Source organism: Botrytis sinoallii (assembly GCF_014898435.1).
Source record: "Botrytis sinoallii strain Bc 23 chromosome Unknown BSIN_023, whole genome shotgun sequence".
NCBI lineage: Eukaryota > Fungi > Ascomycota > Leotiomycetes > Helotiales > Sclerotiniaceae > Botrytis > Botrytis sinoallii.
The window spans coordinates 627088-653515 of record NW_024066050.1 but is presented as its reverse complement, the minus strand read 5'-3'; the positions used below and the strand labels follow the sequence as shown (position 1 = coordinate 653515).

Sequence of the window (26428 nt, the reverse complement as noted above, 5' to 3'; positions counted from 1 at the left end):
TAAAGTGGAGTCCCTACACCATCACCATTCAAATCGTGGTGACCCTAAAAATCTTCAACGCTTCCCTTTCTTCTTCTTCTTATTTGGCTTGGACTTCGAAGACACACCGGAGTGCGGAGGATGATGCTTTGCATGTTCAATATCGAAAGCCGATTTGTGTTTCCTAAACAGAAGTATAGTTGCTCTTGCATCCTCAATACTAGAATGTTCACCACCTTGTATATCCACACCCAGAATCTCTTTTGACAACTTTTTCAAACTCGGTGTCCTGCCATTACTGTACTTTCTGAAGCCTGAAAATTTCGACGTATCTCGTATGTCTCTCTTTGGATGGCTCAGTATCATGGCTTCCAAATCATTCTTTATCGCATGTCCTACCAATATCCTCCCCTTCAAAATCTCGGCCACATCTCTCTGCACCTCATCAAATTCCCTGGCCGTCGCCATATTTTTCGTCGATACACCAGAAACATGGGTTCTCCAATCCGTAACAAACTCTTTGGGTCGCACAAAAGAATCGTATATCTGCGTGCCATGGAAATTGACAATACTAACTCGAGCCAATACCGATCTATCTTCGGAACCCCCCACACCTACCATTTCACAATCAATTCCAATGTATTTCCCTATGTCGACGTCTTCTGAAAGTCCGCCATTGATTTTGTCGGCTCGAGCACCTTGAATGGTGGTATCTTTCAAACTTCCTCCATAAGCTTCCGCAAGATCTTTCGCCGATATATCATTGTCTTCCGCCCAAAGGGCCAAAGAAGCAGACGGTGCATTCTTTGGGAGTGGTGTATCATCTTCTGTTGAATCTAAAGCTGGTGAACTTCCCATTGCTCCCATCTTTCCCTTCCTCGAAGTTCCCTTTGCGTCTGCAATTGGTCGAGATTTTACTGCGAGGCCTTCTAATCTTCTGCGCTTTGCGATACTATCTTTCGTTCTTTCCGAAGGTTCTGCAGCTTTTCGTTTCTTCGCATCTGATTCTGGTTTGGGGGCTTTCTTTAATGCTGCTTGAAGATTTTTCCAATTACTTGATAAAACAGGTGCCATGACTTTTTCTTTGCATATTCCGTTGTTGATGTTGTCAATATGGCTGCCAAAGAAATAAAATTTGAGGGTTGGGTTTTCACAAAGTAAATAAAATAAATGTATTCTGATAAGGCAAGGCTCTGGCTGATAAAACCACCTACTCGAGTACCAAGTAAGGTAGGTTATCGAAGGCTAAAGAAAATGCGAGAACATTATTTTTACAGCCTTGTTCTATCAATTTTGTCCCTCCAAGAAAGAAGAATCAACCTGCAACTACATAGTGATATATCAATCAAAATCAATCAAAAATCAATTCATAACCATCAAAATAATTATTTGATTCCATCATGACAGGTCCGTCGCAAGATAAAGATAGTTCTGTAGGAACTCCAGTACCTAAGCAGAAGAGTAAGGCGACAATTGATACATTGGGGTAAGTTCCAATACCATTTCACGGTCGCAAGATTGATGGTGCTAACCAATGCCTGTAGGGTAGGATGTATAGCAATGGTACAGAAGGTTAGTAACCACATGTATTTGCTTCACCACTTGAACGTCAATCATCCTTTTGTGGCCTTTACTGCCATTTCTCCATCCTTTTGGAGACAAAGAACTCATTTATTTGCTCTACCTAAAAATCGATATACTAATTCCACATCAGGATGGTGCGCTTAGAAGAGCAGAAATTCTAAGTATAAAAGAGACGAAAAGTGGTCGTCAATTTTATTGCAATTTCGATAATTTCAACAAACGTCTAGATGAATGGGTTCCAGCTATCAGGATTGACTTTACTCAAGATGTTGAATGGCCAGCTCCAGAAAAACCGAAGGAAAAGGCAAAAGCTCCTCCAGCTGGGAAAAAGACAATCGTTGCCAACAAGAAGAATCAAAAACGACCAACTCAAGCAAGCAAAAGAGAAGATTCTGTAGTTTCGGAATCTGGTTCAAATGCTCCTCCATGGTCTGAATTTGCGGAGTCTCAAAGACAGACTCCAGATGCTGATGGAGATGCAAAACTTACCATGGCATTAGATCTTGATGCTACTCCTGAAGCCAATGATCCCATGGATGTCGATGAAGCTGCAACTGAAGCTGCAAATGCAAAGAATGAACCTGCTCAACATTTCAGTCCAAAGGAAGAAATCGAAAAATTAAGAACTAGTGGCTCAATGACTCAAAACCAAGCCGAAATATCACGTATTCGAAATATTTCCAAAGTTCAATTCGGTAAATTCGAGCTTTACCCCTGGTATTTCTCTCCTTACCCGGAAGCATTCACTCAAGAGGATCTCATGTACATTTGTGAATTTTGTTTATCTTACTATGGAGACCTCAAAGCTTTCACTCGTCATCGAGGCAAGTGTACATTACAACATCCTCCTGGAAATGAAATTTATCGGGATGACTACGTCTCTTTCTTCGAAATCGATGGTCGACGTCAACGAACTTGGTGTCGAAACTTATGTCTCATATCCAAGATGTTTCTGGATCACAAGACTCTTTACTACGACGTGGATCCTTTCTTGTTTTATGTCATGTGTTCTCGAGACGAAAAGGGGTTTCATTTGGTGGGATATTTCTCAAAAGAGAAAGAAAGTGCGGATGGTTATAATGTAGCTTGTATTCTGACACTTCCGCAATATCAACGTAAAGGTTATGGACGACTTCTGATCAATTTCTCCTATGAGCTCTCGAAAATCGAAGGAAAGCTCGGCTCGCCCGAAAAACCCCTATCTGATCTTGGTCTCCTCTCATATCGACAATATTGGACCGAGCGAATTGTTGAAGAGCTTTTGATTCACAATGAAAGGGACGAGAGAATTAGTATAGAAGGTTTATCGCAAAAGCTCAATATGACGAGTGCTGATGTAGAACATACACTACAGGCGCTGAAGATGCAGGTTTACCACAAGGGAGAACACAAGATGGTTTTGCCGACGGCGTTGATCAAGAGGCATGAGGCGATGAGGGAAAAGCAGAAGTTGAAGCCGAAAAGGGTGATTGATCCTTCAAGGATTGTTTGGAAACCGTTCAAGTTGGTGGATAGAACGTGGGGGTGGTAGAGTGGGTTAAAGGGGCTGATGGACGCTCGATGGAGAAGCTCTTGGCTCTCTGTGGAGAATTGGCGTTAAAAATCTGTGATGCATATTATTTAGCGTGCGATTATTGGAGAATTAATGCATTAATCATTAGATTTAGGGACATATCTGCAACCATGCGTGAGACATATCACTTCGAAGTGTACGAAACTTACCCCATTCCATGACACTGATTATTTGAAGGAATCACATGTGTATAACAGCTCCAAAGCCAACAAGGTAAAATATCTCGGATATCGTATCGACGAACGACGACAAGGTTATCACGGACAATTCCAAATGCGGGTCCCAATCCATAAAATGAAGTCTCCATAAAATAAAGTGTTATGGATCAATTGACCTGGGTATGTTTGATGAACGAACTTTATTTACAATGTTATTTTGACCATGTGGTGAATATAAAAGAATGATTGGTACGAAGATAAGAAATGAGCTTTCAAGAGACGGGATGATGCTAGAATTTTATATTGGCGTACAGATGGGTTTGGTGGTGGAGAAAAGTGCATCGTGGGAATGGAATTCAATGAATTGGCAATGTGAGTATTTCGACTTTTTTCCCTATGATGTATTTCACAACATGCGACCTCACAAGCAATAAAAGTAAAATGATGTTGTAAAATAGTTGGTTCAATTCATATTTGAATTTGGCGATTGGGAAAATAATTACAAGAAGGTATATTTCATCATCTTTAGCCAGGCTCTCTACTCAGCCATCTGATTCGTATCATCTACCTCTACCTCTACCTCTACGGTTCATCAAACTCCATTCCATGCCGAAACTCCTGGTTTTCGTAATTTACTCGGCATCGCAAGTATCATCGTCATCGCCAGCCGAAGCAGAGGTGGAATGAGGAGCGGCGACACTGGTCTTTGCGGATTTAGTGGCGGAAGAATGGGAAGTAACTGCTGGTGCGGAGGAAGCCTTAGAAGAAGGGACAGCGATGTGAGAGACAACTGCTGCAGAAGATGCCTTGGAAGAAGCTGCGGAGCTTGGTGCTACAACAACAGATGAAGAGCTAACTGAAGTTGGGGCAACAGAAGAGGTCTTGGCAGATGTTGCTGCTGCAGGAGTGCTTGCAACTGGGGAAGCGGATGCACTTCCCGAAGCATCTGGAGCTGGCATGCTTGAATCATCGGCTCTCTTACATCCAGTGCTCTTGGTCAATGCTGCTGGACATTCGACTTGTTTGAAATCGACGGTTGGGTTATCGGCACTTTCGAACCAATTGAATCTGAAGTTGCAACCTGGTTGAAGGGCAGCTGGGAAGGTTGAGCAGGAAGAAACGGCGGCGACACCACCATATTGTGAACCCCATCCAGAGGAAGGAGCACCGAATTCGGTTGTACAACCATTGAAGATTCCAACACCTCCACCTGGGATAGCCAAATCAAATTGGTTTGAGCCAAGATCACCACCGGTGTTACTACATTCAGAGTAATGTTAGAAGACGCATTTAGGGGGGAAAGGGGTGAAATGAATGGAAAAAGTATTAACGTACGTAGCTTGAACGATCATCTTCTTGCCAGCAAGAGCAGTGCTGGTGAAAGTCAATTCATAACAAGCACAACACCATGAAGCCTCGCTTCCACCAGCGATGTTAACGGCAGCATAACCATATGCCAAATCATCGCTAACTGCCCAAGGAGATTGGTCTGAGCACATGTAAGAGTTTCCACCGTCGCATCCAGAAACAGCAACTGCGGTAGGGTCTGAAAGAGGTGAGTCGTGAACATCGCAGGTTCCGACTGGTCCAGAGCCAGATTCGAGAGTAGCTTTGCCAGACCAAGCGCAAGATGGCTTGCAGCAATCCCAGTAACGAGTGGTGGTACCGGAACCAGAGGCTTGAGCACTAACTTGAAGGAAGAAAGGGAGGAGAGCGACGAGAGTCTTGATTGGGAGCTGCATTTTGAATTTGGTTGTGTGATTGAAACGGCGGGGAGAAGAATTCTTATTTTTATTTGGTCTCGGACCGGAAACTTAGATATGTACTTGAAAAGAGTGAATAAACTCGACTTGGAGTTATGTATGAAAGGTGCGAAAGGCTTTCGAAAAGAGCGTGATAATCAACAATGAATGTGAGGAGCAAAGGTGCTTGAAGGAAGAAGAGAAGAAGCGCTTATGATAGAGAGGGATTATTCCTTATAAACATATAGGCATACTCCATTAAATTTGTCTACGATAGAAGGCTTTCCAATTAATCTATTCATCTCTCCGATTGTATATTGGAAACAGTGGCGTATGAAAGGAACGGTAAGCGACTTGAGCTTCAAATGAAAACCAATTGAATGACGGCCAAAATGAGTGTACCCCTGATCGCAATCCTTGATGACAGACAAGGAATTAGATGATCGTTTGTTCGGTTCATTCGGATATGATGAATTTATTTTAACCGACCCAGTAACATCTAACTATATTTTTAAAGGTTGGTCTCCTTAATTCATCTCATCGTTCGTACCTGCATATGATTTTTGCGGACTGTACCTTTCAAGTTCCAATCAAGTCTTTTTTGGAAATTGGATCGCGCCAAATGATAGGGGAAAATCGATTGGCTATCTAGACTGCAATGTTTTCTTGATTTGCTTAGAAGTAGAAGCAAATTGGGAGATTGAAGTGGATTTGTGACAAGCTGTGCATCCATCCTGTATTGTTGCTTTTTTAATATAAATCTAGACTGACTCAGGATTATCCGTATTGGAATTGAATCAGACGCTGCTTCATCCTGAACTTTTCAATTCAAGAAGAAAATACCAACAAGTACTTTTGTTGATACCCAAACTCAGTCAGGTCATTCCATTCCAAATGAAAGATAACTGAAGGCTGAAGTGAATGTAAACTTCATCGTTGCCTCCAGAATGAGACCGAATGTAAATTCTGTGGCACAGTACCTAATCTCGTTTCTTGACCCTTAACATAACAAAAGGAAGCCGAGGGAAGTTTTACGTCGTACTCTTCGCTAGCCCCACCATGAATAGGCGCAGCAAGTAAGGTAAGCACCCCTGAATGTAACAACAAATCCATGCATCCATCTACTGTACTTCGAATTAAAACGGCTAAGCCATTTGATTAACCGTCCATCCGAGATTCCTATAGTCAGCCTTGAGATCTTCGATCCACCATTGAATGGATTAAGATCCTAGATGTTAATTGTTCAACTGTTTGAAGTCTGTAAGATTATTCTGTACAAGTAATCGTTCGTATGAAATGTCAAGACCGATGATTTCGATTATGGGTGCGGCAGCAACAAACTTAATATCTATCCTCAGTTTGTACCACTTCGAGGAACTAGAAAACAGATATAACACTGCAAGGTTTCTACACATTACATCACTTGGCTGTCCGAAGGATTTCTTAGTGTCGTGGATGTCGCTGTGTATTTGATATATGATTATGAAGAAGCGAAGTTGGTCAAAAGATGTTAGGATTCGAACATCGCTTTAAGGGGGGAAGGAGAGACAGAAAGAAGAGAGTTAAACACGCTTTTAATAACTATTTTGCTGTGAGTGTTAGATGATCGAACGATCTCAAATCGTTTGGAATCATGCGATGGATATGCACAAATAAGATCTATTGAACAGATCTATGTCGATGTTTCATCGTTGGATATCATCCATCGACTCGAATAGTATTAAATGTTAGTATATCTCACAATATATGAACTGCTGTTAACTTTTCATTATACGATGCATAATGTATAGAATCTATCGAGGCTACAAAATGAGATCACGCTCCGCTGGCTCTCCGAGGGCCACTGCCGTGGCGGCAGACTATTTAAAAAGAGATATGAAGAGTTGAACGTTGCCTACCTACCTGCCTACCTACCTACATACATATATACATACATATATACATACATATATACATACATATATACATACATATATATATACATACATACATACCTATTACTTACATAAAGACATACTTTATAGATAATAATGAATATATAAATGATATCATGTGAATGGATACCAAAATAGGTTCGAAATGGGAAAAGCGGAAATAGATCCTCACGTGATCTGACAACTATCTTTTATCTATTTCTAATCCCTTATCTCTATCGCTTCACGCCTTCTCATTCGTCAATTTTCTCGATCCTGGGGTAAGTACGGGTCTAACGAAGATACTAGCTTCAATTGGTGATAGCTCGCGTGCTTTTTCAATCATGGTACGAGCTTCTAAACTTATGAGGTCAACATCGAAGCATTTATTAGCTTTCACTTCTTCCGAGGTCTCCTTCATCCGTGATTCCAAGTATCAACCATCAATCCGCTCACCCGCAACTCATTTGTGAAACCATCTACTGTTCATTTTTTATTTTCAACTCAAGATCCAAACCATAAGAATAGAATTGAGAAGAATAGTACAACACAACATAAAACAACGAGAAAGCAGCAAAATGGCGCCACCAGCTCGAGCCCTCCTCTCGTATGTTTATCTCCCCCAGTCTCCCTTCAATTCGTTTCTGCCTTGTTATGTACTCGATACTTGTTGTCAATAACTCGATCGTCTTTATTGGCGAGTGCTACAAATATACACTTGTTCTAACTTCACATTCGCAGACGTCAAAGATTGATCCTTGGTACCTTTCTTGGTGGCGGAGCTCTTTTCGTCAGTATGAAATGGAAAGCCGTCATGCAAAGAAGTGAGGCTGCGAAGATTGCTGGATCAAAACAGAACTTTGCTGTTGCTGCTGGTAGAAGCGGTGAGACTTCGCAATAACCCCGAATCGGTGATTGTTTGCTAACTGACGGTGAAGGTGGTGGAATTTGAACAGTCTAATGGACTCGATCGACAACTGGTCAGAATTATAACTTGGGAGAACATTGGCACACACGGAATCGGACATTACATGGCAGATATGATAGATGATAAACACGCATATACAAATGAGGCTGCATTAGGTTCACGATGAAACAGAGGAAGCATAGTCTAGGGCGTTTGGGAATCATTTTGGTGACGAAGAGAAAACCATACAGAAATACCTTGAGCTGGATGATAAGATCATATTACTCCCAATCATGACATTTGGCTAACATGCTCATACTGATAAAGATTCTCAACCTTCTCAGATACCATTTCATTTCAAGACTTCACCAGTAGGTTTCTTTTGGGATTCGTGTTTGAAAAGGAACTTCATGTCATTCAAGTAAGAATATGAGAGCATTTCAATCTCTCAATTGGAATGAGAGAATCAGATTCCGTGTTGAACAACACAAGTCCTGGTCATCTAAAGTCTATTTGAGATCAAAGAGAGGTTCGCTCATACACAGTGTAAAGTTAACTTCAACCCGGTGATAAGGAGCTGATATCTTTCAATTCCATCACACAAGTCTGTCAAAGACAATCCGTTATGATCTCTCTGTCTCCCTCCCCTCTTCGTCTTTCTTTTCCCCTCACTCTTTCTGTTCCCCTCTCTCTTTCTGTTCCCCTCTCTCTTTCTGTTCCCATCTCTCTTTCTCTTCTCCTTCCTCTTCCTCTTCCTCTTCCCCTGTCTCTTTCTGTGTGTGTATGTGTAAGTATCATTCGAAGATTCTTGAATGTGAATTATTCATTGACACCTTAGGTGTGTGAAGGTAAACGTAGCAATTTGTCATATTAACTCATGATTGATTATGTTCTGACTTAGTAAATGCTACTAGCTACTAGGCAAGTAGTACATTCTAAAGTCTGCTGAGCTGATGTCATTAGCTTGGCGTAAAAATTCAATTATCCAAATCCTCTGGGTCAAATCTACTTCTACTTACATTTCATATATTGAGAACATCATCAAATTCATGGTATTTCCCTTCTCCCTTCAGCATTCTTCCTTCATCCTTCATTCATTCTTGATCTTTCCTTTTATGTCCAATTTCTGTCTTTTAATACACTATCATTCTTTGACCTACACACGATCAATCTCATCGCACAAATTTTCTACACTGTTCATTTCTCTCCAAATATATCACTGAGTGATTAATTGGCTCTTTTCCTCTACAATTACTTCTCATCATTCTCATCATTCTCATCATTCTCATCATTCTCATCATTCTCATCATTCTCATCATTCTCATCATTCTCATCATTCTCATCATTCTCATCATTCTCATCATTCTCATCATTCTCATCATTCTATTCCTCTTATAAACCACAACATTCAAACTTCACCGAAATAAGCGGGCACTGAAAGTGGTCTCTCGTCATATTGAAACCTCATCAGAAAATTTCAAAATGAGTTTCAATCTTCCGGCGGAGATGTTGTTGTCAGTGTGCGATTACTCATCTTCTGTATCGGCAGCTGCTCTCTCTATATCCTGTAAGGCACTGTATCATAAGTTGAATGGTCATTTTACCAGAGATTTGAATGAAGAAGATAAGTTAGCACTACTGGATCGATTGGCTACTGAGGATGAAATTGGTTGCCCATACTGTCTTCGTCTACATAGTATGTCAAATGCAGCAAAATATAGCTTGGGATCAGTAGAAGAGAGACGCCAGTTCCAGGAATTGACACCATGTGTTTTATCTTCTTTCAAATCTCTAAATCATAGACCTGCCAAAATTTCTGGTGTTATCTTCAAAATGGCCATGAAACGTCATCAGTTCAAGCCAGAATGCGATGAGCTGTTGAAGTTATTGTCAAGAAATTCACCAACTCCAGAGATCGACAACAGTGATGGTGCCTCTTGGCAGATTCAGACAGAATGTAAGATTACACAAGGCTTGATGATCTATCGTAGACAGGAATCAGTCCTTTTCTCAAATTTCATGGTTGACAAAAGGTCTTGGCACGTAGATATTGAGGTTTGCGCGCACCTCACTATATCTTTGAACGCAGAGCGTGCACGACTTATGGACTTGGGCAATAAGAGACTCTTAAATTCCTTCTCAAAAGTGTTACCACTGCCACTTTCACAGCTCCCAGGTCACATTCAAGCACCACAAACTCCCGTACCAGCAAGACCTACATGTGTCAGATTCCAGGCGATGGCTGATCAGGTCAATGGTAATCCTGATTTCAATTGGCCCGTTCACAGCACAAGAGAACCTTTGAAATGCGATGATTGTCCCACCGAATACTGCCTCGAGCTTGACTTCAATGACAGTCGAGGAGTTTTCGCAACAGTCACTACTTGGGCCAATCTGGGAAGCGGGCCTCATGATTGGAGGTATCTGATGAGAAATGTTGAGCCACATGCTGCACATAAGCGTAGTTTGAGTCAAGGTAGAAATTGCTATGACTCCTCGCATCAGAGCCATTGGTCTGCTTTCCAGAATGAGGAGGATGGAGAGGCTAGCTTGCTTTCATCGGAGGAGAATAAGGAGAGGATGTATCAAGCACAAGTTGACGGCGCTACGTCTTCTGACGAAGAAGGATATTAGGCGTTTGGTGCCAGAGATCTCTACCATATGATGTTTGGATCTATTTGGACATTTGGACGCGGATCATGGCATATTAATGAGGTTGTTTTGGATTTTCAGGATAGACGAGCATAGTGACAAAAGCGGTCATTCTATGGTAGTAGAATAATCAAATGTTTAATGTAATTCCTTGACTTCCAATATCAGGCAGTGATGATAAATAGTCTGAATATAGGGCACATTGTTTCCGCCTCAGAATCAAGGACAATTCTTCCGTCCACCAGTCAGATTGAAGTATCCGAGACAAAACTATATATGTCTATATATATTTAACTAACTTTTTGGACAATACGGACATGTTATCCAATAATTTAGACTGAAATACTGTATATAAATTCTTATCATCTCATAAATCAAGCTGTTTCACGAAGTAAAATTCGGGTTTTCATTCACTTGGAAATAGTCTAATTGTTCATGGCAATCTAAAGCTTCCGATTGCCGAATTGCGACCCGGGTCATGTGAAACTCTAGATATAGAGAATAACAAAATGATTTAGATGCTCAGAACAACGTCTTACAAATGAATTATTATGACGATGCCTCACCCTTCCTGAACGACACCCTGCAAGGAAATCCATCTGCAGGATGGGCAGCTCCTCCATCAACCTGATATGATCTTTCTCCGTCTATTTCTTTCATCCCCTTTTTATCACCGAATTTTTTATCCCATTCTGCATAAGCATCCTGTACATCCAACTCCCTGACGACCATGGACAATATAATTTTTAATTCCATCATCACCAAAGCCTGCCCGATACAATTCCTTGGTCCCAGCTCAAATGGCCTCCAAGCTCCCTTGGTATCACAATACAATTCATCGCCTGGCTGCGCAAGCCATCTCTCAGGTAGAAACTCTTTAGGACGTGCCCAATATTTTGGATCATGTTGAATTGGCAAGTGGAGCGTGTATAACATGCAATTTTCAGTCGGATAGATGTTTCCCTCTTCATCAACCAAGTCCACACCTTCTAGTCCTTGTCTAATACTCGATGCGGGTGGGAAGAGACGAAGAGTTTCTTTGATGACGGCGGTTGTATATGGCAATTGATTGATCAGAGTCGAATCCTCTTTGATAAATTTCGGAACAGCGGTAATATCAGTTCCGAATACTGAATCGTGTTCTTGGATGAGTTTTTCGAGGGCAGAGGGATTTTTAGAAAGAAGATAGTAACACCAGGATATGGCACTACCTGTTGAATCATGTCCGGCGAAGAGAAGGAGTCGGATGTTGCGGGTAGCGATAGTGCGGAATTCTTGGTCAAGATTGGTTGCATTGACTCGAGCAGGATCAGCCATGTAGTCCTCAATAACTAGATCAATGATTGACTTAAAGGGTTCTGCTTTGTCGTCTGAGTGGCCATTTGTCTCGGAATTCTTAGATAGCTTGTAAGCCTCAAAGCGCTTATCAAGTTCTACGTTGATATACGCATCCATTTTCCGACCATTGCTCCACTCTTTAATTGGACGTACGAAATTGAGCCATTGGGCAGGATTTACTTCTTGATTCGCAAGTTTACTCTTGATTTGATTCAACATGGTATCTGCAAGAGGGTTGTATCCTCTCTGAGCGTTGAGCTTTGCGTTCCTAGATTGTGTTAGAATTTCTCACTTCGCCTATTTTGACTCTCCTATTCCACGCATACCACCTTGCAGTGAATGTAGCGAAACGAATTGACTTACAAAGCAGTATTCCCAATCAAATCGATCATAAATCTCAAATTGATTCCATCTAGCTCAATCATCTCTCCATTTCTTGCCTTTTCTCTTAATCCCTCCGTGTAGATTTCAACCTCATCTGTAATACCGGGAACAAAATTCATTAGATACTTGTTGCTGAACCCCCTGGCAAAGAGATCTCGTAGATTTTTCCACTCATCATATTCCGCATCAAACATACTGATACCACCTGCGATGCTCCAGAACCAAGTTCTCAGAGCATCAGGTTTACGATATGATATCGGAGTAGATTGTACAGCTTGATTTGCGAGAAATGGAGAAGTGATGATTAGGAATGGGGCAGCGAAGGGATACAGATCAAGGTAGAATGCGCCATTGCGGGAGTATTTGCGGGCGAGAGCAGCAAAAAGGTATACTTTTAGTGCATCTGCTGGGAAACCTTTGATGACATTGGCTAGCTCGATAAGATGGCCAGCGAGGAAATTATGAGGTGGCATTGGCTGAGAATGTTAGTGTAACAGATCACGTTTGACAAGGAAAAGAACTTACCAAGCCACGAGCTGATAATTTTGTGAAAAAACTCCGCGCGGTATATATCTTAGGTAGAAGCCATAGTATGAGAGTAAGAAAGGACAATAAACCCGTGGTCAATATGAGGTCCATTATCGCGTTTTGTCCCAAGTAATTGCAAGCAATCTGGAAATTTTGGATTTTTTACTTCGGAATGCTTGAAAAGATGGTGAAGAAGACAGTTTTAAGGGTGTTGACAGATTGATTGGAAGTGATTGGGTAAAAGTGCTGGCAATGTACGCACAATGTTGTTCTTTAAGCGCCAATGATGCTCTTATCGCCCTAGCGAACCATGAAAACCGCAACCCCTGAAAACCGATTTTTAGAACCGTACTCTATACATTTGCAACGCCTGTAGGATACAGTCACACTGCCCGTATCTCTCAAATATTTGTCTGATTTAGTACAACAGGTTTGAATGACTAAGCATGATCCTCTTCCAGTTAAACCTCTTTTTTACATGTTTTCTAGCTTTACTATTCGCTCTTCTGACTTGGAGGATCGAAAGAACCCGATATCATATATTATTATTATCAAAAATTGAAGATATACAATATATTAACTAATATTTCATTTAGAAAAGGGGGGCAAGCGAATAAAAAAAGAAAAGAGTTATTTAGAAGCTTAATCTTGATTTGAATTATTTACTTTAGCAAATTTCATTTGAAACTTCTTTTCTTGAGTTGTGTAGAATTCTATAAGATATAAGGTGTATTAGTTTACATAGTAAGATCTTATATTCTTAATATCGGACTATGATTTGGTAGTATAGATTCCTCTATCGGAATCATAACATTCGGCTTTTGAAGTTTTATAGGATAGGATGGTGATGTCTCACTGAGTGTAGTGACGATCACAGTGACTATTTGTGAGTAACACTCAAGTCATCACATTGAAATATCTTTTGGACGAGGTGAATGAGTTCGAGGTAACATTCTCATCTTACTGAGTCTTCCAGAGCATAAAAGAATGTAATCATATCGTCGCCAGAGTGTTCAAAATGCGGATCTGACACGTCCCCAACGGTGATCTGCTAAAAATGTCAGAATGGAAATGAATAACCCTGTCTTCACGTAATCGAAAAAATGGGCAGAAATTGATACCCCTAGGAAGAACTTCAACAAATTGGGGGTCTCTTCAAGATTGTTATGTACATATGATCCCCATTTTTGATATTAAGAAGGCTCAAATTCTCGTTTGGTTTCTTCAGATTTTAGTATTTGATTTGAAATAGATTTACAATTCAATTAAAGAAGTCCTTCAAAAAGGTACTTAAATTCTGCCTGTTTTTTCCGCGTACCTAGAAGAAGAGCCTGTCTGTCTACTGTACTTTCATTCCCGATGACAATATTATTTATTGGTCCGACCCATATAAATCTGGCAAAATCAAAAAACTGACTGGACAGAACAGATACCTACCTACTCGTGCCACTAGAAAGTGTGCAACTCCACTGCTAAGGACACCAGGTTCGTCCTCTTGTACTCTGTAATTTACTATCTCGGCACAGTGCTTCGGAGTTGCGACGGTTACATAATTTCTGGCCCCACGATCGCGAAATTCTAGATAAGTTTAAACATCATGGAACTGCCAATCCGACTTATGCAGGGGAAATAGGTTACTGTCAAGATTATTGGTTAATTCAAGTTGAAGCTTCTTTTGAAGCTTATACAAGGACTCCGGAGTAATAAGAACTGCACTTTTCAAGCATGGGAAAACTGCGAACTCCATATACAAGCTAGAGTTTACCCTTATCTCGTATAAATAAATATGTTTATTTGTAAGGATCCCTCCTATAAGAATAACCTCTTTATAAGGATATATTTTTCAATCCCAAAAATATTCAGGGCTAAAGAAGGCCTATATTCTTAGAACCTCTTTATTAGGATATCCTTATATTTCTCAATCCCAAAATCACGTGTATCTTTATTAGACTAATAAGATTATTAGGATTTGAGCTATTATATAAAGAATTTAATTATATTTTATGAAAGTAGAAAATTTTCCGAAATTGTTACGGAATATGATCCGATCGGAACTAATCGGAAGTGGATTACTACTGTATCGGGATTAATTGGATTTCTTTATATAAGGATATCTCTATATATTCTTAAAAAGACTATAAAAACCAGTATTCTTATAGAGAGATTTTGCTGTAAGTATAATCAAGGAACGAAAAGTTAGGATCTGCCGAAAGCTGCCATTGGACAGGTTGTAGTTGACTTACGTTCTGGAATACAAGAATACGATGTCCGATATGAAATTTTTCCATTGTAGATGAGATCGAGTACCTTTTCGCCCCTAGTTCATCTTTTAGTTGGGAATCATCATGTACTAACGTTAGTTTGAAGTGGACGGTCGGCAAACAATCAGTGGAAGTTATTATCATTATAGAACTCCTCTCTATTCACTAGGATGATACCACTGGAATATCAAATGATTACAGCAAAACCTCTCTATAAGAATTCTCTCTATAAAGAATAACCTCTTTATAAGAATATATTTTTCGATTCCAAAAATTTTCAGAACTAAAAAAGATTTATATTCTTAAAATCCTTTTATTAGAATATCCTTATATTTTTTAGTTCCAAAATTATTGTCACGGTATGAGCTCACGTGATATACTGGTCCTATCGGAGAGGACCGAAAAGAGCGCTCGCACCGGAGCGTAAGCGAGCTAGGATTTGATTAAACTAGCTCACTATAAAAATTTCATATATCTTCAATTTAGAAGATCCTATATTATAGTTCTTTGAACTACATCTTAATCCTCAATCTAAACCTATTATTCAAATCAGTATAACCTTATCAGATTAGAATAAAATTATTAGAACCCTATCCCGCCCATCTGCCCCATGATATTACATAACTTCTATTCATTAAAATATCGCTTTCGTAATAACTACTTCACACCCACCTAGCCGGCCTAAGGACTCCTCGGAATTTAGCACTTCTATATCAAAGAATCCCCAGGTTTAATATTAATATCTTTAATTAGCATCTATATATTATACCAAACTAAAAAAGACCAACAAATCACTCAAACACAAAATTTCCGAATCCCTAGTTCACAAATATATTCAAGTTGTTCTATACAAGCAGATTGTTATTCAAAACATTTATTTACTCAATTGCCTTGTTGAATTCATATCTACTATATCTACTCGTTTGGAAATTATATTCTTCAAAACTTTTGCTAATTCTATCCCCAAACCTATTGTATCTATTTCAATCACTCGATTGAGTAAGTGTATTCCCAATCCGAAAGAGTTTGATAGTATCTGCTTCAATCTATACAAATTCGTTTAACAAATATATAGAAAATTGAATATGAATAATAATAAATTTCTAATAATTTCTATTCACTTAACTTATATTACTAAAAGACTTATTGAAAAGGTATATAAGTTTATACTATTTAAGATCTTCTATAGGATTCCTCAGTTCACTGATTATACCACACTTCTCAAATATTTTGAAAACATTTTTGGGGATCCTGATTAAATACAAAACATATAGAATAAATTATATGTACTAAAACAAAAACACCTCGATTTTAACATTTTTTTTTATAGAATTTTAAAGACTTGTCCTAAAAAAAGAGATATTTAATAATACTCTAACCCCACTTCTATTTCAAAGAATCTTTTGTAAACTATAAGATATGTCACGGGATCACCTCTGGGAGTATTCAGAAGCTTTACCGCTGAGCTAAACGCCCAAAAGACTAGGAGGTAGAACTGGAAGTTCTGCCTTACTCTCACATATATAGCAGGACAGGACAGGACAGGACAGAAAGGGCTTAGTGTCACCCCGTGACAAGATATATTATTACATAATCTTGTTCTAACCCATGAATTTTGTTAATATATTAATTACCTATAATAACTCAATAACCAATTCTATTAATACTAATAATAAATCCATTATATTCATTCTGTCACTTCTGAAACTTTATTCTAAAGAATAATTGCTGCTCCATTTCTACAATTTACTAATCCAAAGTCTACTCCTGGAGATTCAATGAATCTAAACTTAGAAAAAAAGAAATATATTACTAAGAACTTGGGCTTGTGGTGGGAATACAACAAATACTATCACTGCAGTTCTACCAACTATCTAATACAAAACTACCTATACCCCGATACCCATCCTATTCAATTCCAAGTTATTATTATTACAACCAACTCTACAAGAATCAGTCCTGTATTGAACAATCCTTCGAGAGACCGAATCCCTATCTATTCCCCACCTCACTCTCCTCCCCACTTGCCGACCAACTCAATCAGTTCGAGAAACAGAATACACCTAACCTAAACCACAATCAGAATAATCCTTTGCATACCTTCCACTTATCTACTACTACTATTTATAGCTTTCCTTTAAAAGATAAACTAAACAATTGTGTGGATTTGATGATTTTATTTGTTATCCTACTCTTGAAAAAAGATACCCTCCCAATATATATTATGGTTGATAACAAATACAAAGGAATTGCCTTCACAAATCAAAATTAAATATCTTCCCAGAAAATATTAATACACCAATTGTTTACAGCATTCGAAGTTATAGGATTTGATAGAAACACTCTGCCCGATAATTAAATTACCTCCTACATTTGAATAGGATTTAGAATTAACAATCATATTGAAAAGAAAATCGTTTTGTTTGTAACCGAGCTAGTCTATTATCCTATTATACTAGAAATAGCTTGGTTTAAAAAACACAACCCTCATATCAACTTTGCAATAAATTCATTTTAATTTGATAGCTCGTTTTGCTACAAATTTTGTAATACTCCATCCCGCCCGTCCCGTATAAAAGCTCTACTAAATGTTCCTTCAAAAGCTTAATCTGTACATCTACCTGCCCACCCCAAAGAGTTAAAGAATAAAAATATAGCTACAATCTCCCTAAAGTCTATTCAGTTTATACCCATCGGAAATACAAAATATTCCAGATATTGATTGAATAAATCGATGATATTCTAAATAAAAAAAAGAAAATATTTGACTCCAAAAATCTATTATCTGAGTTCCAAAATTGAAAAGATATCTTCTCCCCAAAAAACATAGAGAAACTATCCCTTCATCGATTGTATAATTATAAGATCCGTTTCAAAGAAAAAAGCTGTTTCTTCTTTCAATACCTTATACTCTATATTCCACTCCAAATTAAAAGCTTTAAAAAATAATTAAAAGAAAATCTTAAAAAAGAGTTCATCCAGCCAAACTCTTCCCTTACCACTTCCCCTATCTTATTTATCAAGAAAGCTGATGGAGACCTCCAGTTTTGTATAAATTATTACACTTTAAACAACTTATCAGTTAAGAATTAATACCCCTTACTATTAACAAAAGAATCTCTAAACAATCTAAAAAGAATAAAGTATTTCAATAAGATCAATATTATCTCTGCCTTCAACAATATAAGAATAAAAAAGGATAAAAATACCTAACTACATTCTATACCCAATTCAAACTATTCAAATCCTTAGTTATACCATTCAAACTAACAAAGGCTCCTACAACCTTCCAAAAGTTATCAATAATTCCTTACAAGAATACCTGGATATATTTTGCACCGCTTACCTAAACAACATTCTAATATACAACCGAATTCGAGAAAAAACATATCCGCTATATCCAGAAGATCCTACAAGCACTAAAGGAAGCTAGTTTATTCACTAAATTCGAAAAGTACGAATTCCTGAAATCCGAAATCAAGTTTCTAAACCTTATTATAGAAAGCAATGATATTCAAATAGACCCAGAGAAAATCCGAACAATTATGGATTGGAAACCGCCTACTAATATAACCGATGTTTAAATATTTATTAGATTTTCGAACTTTTATTGATAGTTTATTAAAGATTTTCGAAAATCATCAATCCAATAATAAACCTAACCAAAAAGAATATTCCATTTCTATAAAACCCTATCTATCAAGAAACATTCAACTAATTGAAGTGAATATTTACCGAAACACCTATCCTGACTTCCTTCGATTGGAAAAAGGAAATAATTGTAGAAACCGATGCCTCCGATTATATATCTGCCAGAATACTTTCCCAATATAATAATAATAGAATACTTAGACCTATTACATTCTTCTCTAAAAAACATTCAACAATTAAATACAACTATAAGATTTACAACAAAGAACTACTAACTATTATCCATTATTTCGAAAAATAATATTCCGAATTAGAAAACGCCGCATTACTAATTCAAGTAATCACCAATTATAGGAATCTGGAATACTTCACTATAACAAAACTATTGAACTATTGTTAAAACCCACTAATCCGAATTTCTGTCTCGATTTAATTTTCGAATTATTTATTATTTTGAAAAGCTAAATGCCAAATTCGATATACTAACTAAAAGGTCAGAAAATCTCTCTAAAAAAGGGAATAAATACTTCCTACATCAAAACTATACTATCCTGAAACAAGAAAACCTAAATCCCGATCTGTTTCCTGCTACTATTACTCTAATCGAATTCAAGATTGCTAAGAAAGTATACTTTACTATAATTACTTGTAATTAGAGAAATCCTAATCCTATTAATATTATTGATTATTTAGATTCCAATAATACTATAATTTTACTAGAAAATAGCAAAGTTATAAAGCTTGCAATTCCATATACTATATCTATATCCAATTTTACAATATAACTAAAGGATCTAGAAAACCCTCTAAATCTTCCTACCAATCTGCTTACCCTGTTCCATAAAGACTATCAAGCTAATCTTATACCCAAATCTATCCTGAAATCCTTATAAAAGGAATTCCCGAAATACCCGAAAATCATTTTTGCTGAGTATACCGAAAATAACAACCTATTATACTATTGAGGAAAATTATACATTCCCAACTACAACCCCCTGAAAACCTACCTGCTTTGCCTATACTACGAATCGCTCACTGCTGGTTATTCACACTATACCCAAATCTTCGAATTACTATTCCGAAACTATTATTGGTCTAGATATTATAATTATATTATACAGTGGGTTTGTAATTACCATAATTGCTATCACACTACCCCGAATTGCAAAAGCTAAAAGGGAGTTCTCTATTTGTTTCCAATCCCGCAAAAAGCTTAATAAGATATCTTAATAGATTTTATTACACATCTACCCAAAAGTATTAGTTTCGATATTATTATAATAGTAGTTGATTGATTGATAAAAATGAAACATTTCTTGCCCTATTATAATATCTACAACTCTGAAAAGGTCACCTACTTATTCCAAAAGAATATCTGGAAGTTTTATGATTTACCCCCTGATCATTATATTTAATTGTAAAGTTTCAATTTGTTTTTAAATTCTAAAAACATATCTGTAAGTGTTTAGGTATAACCACTAAGCTTTTAATTGCTTACCATTTTAAAACTGATAAATAAACCGAAAAAAACTAATATAATGTTAGAATAATATCTCCAATTATATATAGCCTACCTATAAAACGATTAGATAGAATAACTCCTATTCGCCGAATTCTTTATCAATAACACCTGATTCAAAAGCATTCAAATAACTTTGTTTTTTTTGAATTATGGATTTCATTTCTACTTGGACTTTAAGCCTATACCATCCCAAAATAACTATTCTGTTATACAAAATACCAAAGAATTTGTTATTAAAATAAAAGCTATCTCCTCACACCTACAAATCAAACTAACTACCAATCAAACCCAATACTCAAAGAATACTGATGCCCACTGTTCCCTTACCTATAAATATCTGTTCAATAACCGGATCTGACTGAATACTAGAAATATCAAAACCCTACATCTACAAAAAAAACTCAATTGAAAAAACCTCGGGTTTTTCAAAATCCTGAACCTAATAGACCCCTATACCTATAAACTAAAACTCCCAGCCTCAATAAAGATTCACCCTATTTTCCATATCAATCTACTATATCCTGTACACAATGATCCTATTCCTAAACAACATAATCCACCACCACCCCCTATAGAAATAGATAGCCTCGAGCATTTTAAGATTACTGAAATTCTGAACTCCTATTAAAAAAGAAAAGATTATAAAGGACCTTATCTGAAATACATTATTTGATAAATCGATTATGATACACCAATCAAAAAACCTGTAAACTATTTGGAAGATACACAAAACTGATTCACAACTTTCATTGTAAATATTCTAACAAACCCAATCCCACTTAACCAAGCTCTGTTTGTTTATAAATTGTAAATTGTAATATGTTGTCTCAATAGAGCTTGATCTTTAGAAGAAGGGTAATGTTATAATATAAGTTCACATAATATATTAATTCTATTGGAAAGAACCGAAAAGAATACTTACACCAAAGTACAAGCGAGCTAGAATCTGATCAGGCTAGCTTACTATGAAAATTCCATATATCTTCAACTCAAAAGATTCTGTATTGTAGCTCTTTGAATTATATTTTAATCCTCAATCTAAACCTATTATCCGAATCAATATAACCTTGCCAGATTAGGGTAAAGTTATTAGAACCCTATCCCGCCCGCCTGCCCGTGATAATTATACATATATTCTTATTAAATTAATAAAATAAATAAAAATAATATTATATAATAGATTTTAGTTATTTTCTAAAAAGAATTATAAAATTGTTATAGAATATAATCCAATCGAAAATAATCGGAATTAAATTATTATTATATTTGGATTAGATAGAACCTTTATACAAGAATATTTCTCTATATTCTTAAACAAGATTATAAAAACTAATATCTGTATAAAAAGGTTTACTATACATATTCCTTTTCGAAATTATATATCAAATAATTTTATATATTTTAGAGAATAATCTGAACAGGAATTTTTGTAAGTTCACAATTAATAAAACTTCAGAATCTTATTCTACAAGAAATATTCGTTCACATTGCCTTGGTGTAAAACAAAGGTGTTCTTGAAAGGGGGTCGATTTTGACGAGTTTGATGCCCCGCTCTACCGATTTTAATGTCCTTGTTGGAGCTCCTATGCACTCCACACTCACCAAGCAAATCTTCATAGAACACTAGAAGCATAATAGACCCGGCACTGCGGCAAACAACATACACTATGAATCAACAAATATGTTTTGATCCCAATTCAAAGTGGACGGTGAAGTGGAAGTGCATTGGCATTACTTTGCCAAGAAAGAAGAAATTCATCTAGCGCAATGAGTTGCACTTTTTCGGTACTTGAGAGCATTGGCGAATCTTCAAAAGAGATTACTCCATATGGTTTGGGCACTACTAACTAGCTATATGCAGTCGAATCCTGCGGTGGTACTGTAAAAGATTCCGTGTAATGCGTTCTCTATCCAAACTCGTTCCTGAATTGATTAAGCGGCCACCTGGTACTAGGATATACTGGTTCAGTTGGCTCCATAGTCTTCAGTGGCTGTCATTACCAACTGCCTTCAGATGAACGTTCCTGTTCAATGGCCGAAAACTCATTTTTCTCTGTCTATCAGCCAGCGTGGAGAATAATTTAGCATGGATGAATGCAGAAATGGTGATGGTAGATCTTGATTGTCACCGTCATACCAAATAACTTCAGTGAGCTAGTTATTATTATAAGCTAAAGAATCTCTTAGCTGCATTTGTAAGTACTTGCTTTTCAAAGATAAAGACAAAGTTGAAGACTCAAAGGTAGTTCCTTTCCCATTCAGATTCACTTCGGTATCTAAGTATCCGTTCCATTCTTTATCCAAATTATCACATTCGTTCAAAATGCGTGTCACTAAAGGTCTTATATTGGCTGCTACTCCTTTGGTGCTAGCTGCCCCTACTCCCTCTTTATTCGGTGATATCCTCGCTTTAGAAGCTGGTATCGCCAAAATTATTACTACTGTCGTAAGCACAGTCAAATCGGATATCGAAGTTGCTGTTTCCAAACTCGACGCTACTCTTCAAACCAATGCCGCAAAGCACGGTTCTGTCTGGAACTATGGCAGTATCTCTTGTCCTGAGGTTGCACTGTCTATCCAGCGATATCTCCATGATATCGCTTGGACCAAAAAGTCGACCAACTACGTCGATTGGACCACTTACAAGGCCAATGGTGTTAACTTTGGTGCTTGGTTAGAACAGTAAGACTATCCCATTTTCTTTCCCTTTTACAAGCACAGAAAACTAACAGTGGCCTTAGAGAACAAAACTACGATCCTGACTGGTGGAATGCTTATGCACCTGATGCTATTGATGAATGGGGGTTCTGTGAGACTTTAGGTGATAAGTGTGGCCCAGTTCTCGAGGCTCGTTATGCTTCATGGATTACCACCGCCGACATCGACAAGCTCGCTGCTCCAAATATCAATACGCTCCGCATTCCTACTACATACGCAGCTTGTATCAAATTCCCTGGTTCCAAATTGTACCATGGTAATCAACAAACCTATCTCCGAAATGTTGCCCTCTATGCTATCCAGAAGTATGAAATGCACGTCATTATTGGTCTCCACTCTCTTCCTGGAGGAGTTAATTCCTTAGGTATCGGTGAAGCTTTCGGACATAGCGGGTGGTACCAAAATGCCACAAACTTGGAATACTCCTTCCAGGCCATTGATGCTATTCTGTCTTTCATCCAAAGCTCTGGTCAACCACAAGGCTTCACCATTGCTCCAATCAATGAAGCTTCAGATAATTTTAGTGGCTTTGCCACGGCTTCAGGATTGACTGCTAACGGTACCAACTGGATTAATACGTACATCAATGGTGTCCTGACCCGTATCGCTAAAGTCAACAAAAAAATTCCCCTCATGTTGCAAGACTGCTTCTTGGGAGAAGCTTTCTGGTCTCCATTCTACGCGGCTGGAACAAATCTCGTCATAGATTCCCACATCTACTTCTTCGCCGCTGCCGGTATATATTCACAATATGTTGCCCCAGCCATCTGTGGACAAGCGCAATACACCGCAGGCGATGGCAAATTCCCTGTTTTTATCGGCGAATGGTCTCTTCAGACTCTTTATAACAACACCCTAGCTGGACGTAAGGTTATACACGATACTCAAGTTTATGCTTACCAGAAGTATGTTTCCGGTAGCGCATTTTGGAACATCAAGATGGTTAACAACACTGCTGCTGTTGATGGAGAGGGTATAACTTCTGACTACTGGTCATGGGAGGTCTTATTTGATCAAGGTGCTATTACACCCACAATCAACGGGTCTTATTGTTAAATGTCTGAGTATCTCGTGGTCGGTGGACGACTAATACAAGTCGTCGTCTGACTTCTTTCACATGTATATATAAATTTAACGGAAGACCAAATTAATGAAAGTAACGAATTCAATCTGTAGATACAAAGTTATGTATTACTGATGGTAAAATGGAAAGTGATGACCCAAATTCGCGACCGATCATCCCCCCCTTGACCCTCTCGGGTAACCGATTTCCCCACTATGTGCACGTCCCTACTACGTGCACGACTTTGAAAATATCAACATTATGACTTCAAACATCAATGATATACCTTTAGAGGCTTGTATAAAACTTGTATTAGATCATTTGAAAAGGGTTCAAGCTCCTAAATATATCTAGACAACTAATTTCTTTAAAATTGATTGATTCATACTCTCCCGATGATATAGAGATAAAACCATCTCGAAAAAACAATTCCTTTCCGATACGAAACAAACACTTTCTAACAATCAGAAGAAGATTTTAGTTGATCAAATCAACAAGCTGATATAAAGATCTATCCCTCCTATAAGCCATATAATCAGAAACCTTGCAGAAAAAATCCTAGATAAAGAGATGGGAAAGAATTAGACTAACAATTTTGTCAAAAAGCATTCAACACATTTTAAAAGTTGATATCTCCATTACATTAATAATTTATATATAAAAATTAATAATATTACTATATTTGATTACTTTTATAATCTGATTTGAGCTATTTTCTATTGTTATTGATTTTTATTACTTAAAATACTTTTACTAATACCCCTCTTTTTTTAATTTAATTAATAAAAGTAATTATAAAATACAATATACAGCCAAGAGATATATATAATTGAAATGAGAAGGGCTTTATAATCAATATAAGGAGGATTATAAAGAGGATAATAAGTGCTAGCGCCTATAATAAAAGCAGAGTGACAAAAGCTAAGCAAGATGGATTAAGAGAGTTTATTACCCTATTAGCAGCTATATGTACTGATGGGATAGCTCTCCCTTCCGTTCTTATTTATAAAGGAGACTCAAAGGATCTACAAAATATATGGGTTCAGGATGTAGAAGAAAAGGATAAAGCCTATTTTAGAGCCTCAAGTAATAGGTGGTCGTCGAATGCTTTTGGCCTATATTGGCTTATAAACATATTCAACCCTACTATATATCGAAAAGCAGATGGAAGATATCGTCTACTTATTGTTAATGGTTATTCTAATTATATTAATATAGAATTCCTTTCAAAATATAATAAATTAAAGATTATTATTTTAATTCTTCTCCCTCATTTTATATATCGATTATAGCCTCTCGATGTTGAAATCTTCGGTATTCTTTTAACAAATTATAGTACATTATTGAATGATTTGATGTATAATAGCGAGGGGATTGTTGATATGATAAAGTATATGTTTTGAGGTATATTTAAAAAGGCTTGGGAGCTTACTTGTATGAAGTATAATATCTTATAATCCTTTGAAAAAACGGGTATATATTCTATGAATAGGAGTTTTATGATCGACTGTATTGCTCTGAAAGCTCCTTTTACGCTATTTACATCATTTAAAACTCATAGGGATATTTTTGTTACACTGTATATATCAAAAGCGATATGTAGAATGAAATTAGAATTTCGTTGTATTTTTATTTATAAGATTACTTTAAAGCTTTTTAAGGCTACAACTATATTAGGAGCTGAAGCTTCTATATAGGGGCATAGATCTAAAGGTTTAAAAGAGACTCTAAAGCTTGAAAAAAGGAAAAGAGCTTGTTCAAAGTGTTTAAATCTCATTGGAGAGGAAGGGAATGGTGTGTTTTTATGGTTATCTTCTGCTATTATTAAAGCTAGAGTATATCAAGAAGATAAAGTATTTAAAGAGAAGTAAGAGAAAGAAGCTAAGCTTTAGATAAAAGCTAAAAAGAAAGCTGAAAAGGAATAGAAAGAGATTAAGACAAAAAAAAGGGTATTGCAAAAGGAGGTTGATTATCAGATTGTATGTAATACGAAAGAGGAGGTTAAAAAGATTCTAAAATCAATAAAATCTTTAATCAAAAGAAATAAAAAGTTTCCCAAAGCTTTTTTTACTATAAATCTAACATTAACAAAGATTATAGAATTCTCTGATGCTATAAAGACTAATAATTTGAAGGGGAAGGAGGAGGAGGTTATATTGCAATCTAGTAGAGGGCGAGCACTACGAGTTCCATCGAAATTCAAAATCTGAAGATTTTATTATGTTTTTAGATAGTATTGTATCTTATCATTTATCAATTAAATTGCTAGCTCTTTATCTTATAAATTGGAATTGTTATTAATTTTTAAAGTTATTCAAAAAGGGTGATCGAGATCGTGCATATAGCAGGGACGTGCACGTAGTAGGGAAATCGGTTAATTTTTGTCTGGTTCAAAACATTCCTGTTTACTCGGGACTATTGAAATACTTGCCGTATCCTACAATCGAGGCCTATC

General features: G+C 37.1%; 8 protein-coding genes across 8 annotated transcripts; 4 read left to right on the top strand and 4 right to left on the bottom strand.

Moving 5' to 3' along the window:
* Positions 1–54: 54 nt before the first annotated feature.
* EAF02_010063 (uncharacterized protein) lies at positions 55–1053 on the bottom strand (the record flags this gene model as incomplete). Its single annotated transcript, XM_038906111.1, has 1 exon — positions 55–1053. The coding sequence occupies one exon, from the start codon at positions 1051–1053 to the stop codon at positions 55–57; it is 999 nt and encodes a 332-aa protein (XP_038754223.1).
* Positions 1054–1289: 236 nt separating this feature from the next.
* Positions 1290–3094, top strand: EAF02_010062 (uncharacterized protein; the record flags this gene model as incomplete). The annotated part of the gene is made up of 3 exons (XM_038906110.1): positions 1290–1465; positions 1524–1551; positions 1694–3094. Exons 1-3 carry the CDS (start codon positions 1380–1382, stop codon positions 3092–3094), a joined length of 1515 nt encoding a protein of 504 aa, XP_038754222.1. The 5' UTR covers positions 1290–1379.
* A 642-nt stretch (positions 3095–3736) lies between these two features.
* On the bottom strand, positions 3737–5415 carry EAF02_010061 (uncharacterized protein). The gene is made up of 2 exons (XM_038906109.1): positions 4630–5415; positions 3737–4554 (listed from the first exon to the last, which is right to left on the bottom strand). Exons 1-2 carry the CDS (start codon positions 5034–5036, stop codon positions 3927–3929), a joined length of 1035 nt encoding a protein of 344 aa, XP_038754221.1. The 5' UTR covers positions 5037–5415; the 3' UTR covers positions 3737–3926.
* A 1872-nt stretch (positions 5416–7287) lies between these two features.
* EAF02_010060 (uncharacterized protein) lies at positions 7288–8215 on the top strand. The gene is made up of 3 exons (XM_038906108.1): positions 7288–7556; positions 7691–7833; positions 7888–8215. The coding sequence occupies exons 1-3, from the start codon at positions 7528–7530 to the stop codon at positions 7899–7901; spliced, it is 186 nt and encodes a 61-aa protein (XP_038754220.1). The 5' UTR covers positions 7288–7527; the 3' UTR covers positions 7902–8215.
* An 892-nt stretch (positions 8216–9107) lies between these two features.
* EAF02_010059 (uncharacterized protein) lies at positions 9108–9324 on the bottom strand (the record flags this gene model as incomplete). The annotated part of the gene is made up of 2 exons (XM_038906107.1): positions 9108–9239; positions 9271–9324. The coding sequence occupies 2 exons, from the start codon at positions 9322–9324 to the stop codon at positions 9108–9110; spliced, it is 186 nt and encodes a 61-aa protein (XP_038754219.1).
* A 14-nt stretch (positions 9325–9338) lies between these two features.
* Positions 9339–10490, top strand: EAF02_010058 (uncharacterized protein; the record flags this gene model as incomplete). Its single annotated transcript, XM_038906106.1, has 1 exon — positions 9339–10490. One exon carries the CDS (start codon positions 9339–9341, stop codon positions 10488–10490), a length of 1152 nt encoding a protein of 383 aa, XP_038754218.1.
* Positions 10491–11057: 567 nt separating this feature from the next.
* Positions 11058–12869, bottom strand: EAF02_010057 (uncharacterized protein; the record flags this gene model as incomplete). The annotated part of the gene is made up of 3 exons (XM_038906105.1): positions 11058–12114; positions 12210–12706; positions 12756–12869. 3 exons carry the CDS (start codon positions 12867–12869, stop codon positions 11058–11060), a joined length of 1668 nt encoding a protein of 555 aa, XP_038754217.1.
* Positions 12870–22515: 9646 nt separating this feature from the next.
* Positions 22516–23966, top strand: EAF02_010056 (uncharacterized protein; the record flags this gene model as incomplete). Its single annotated transcript, XM_038906104.1, has 2 exons — positions 22516–22874; positions 22934–23966. 2 exons carry the CDS (start codon positions 22516–22518, stop codon positions 23964–23966), a joined length of 1392 nt encoding a protein of 463 aa, XP_038754216.1.
* Positions 23967–26428: the final 2462 nt, after the last annotated feature.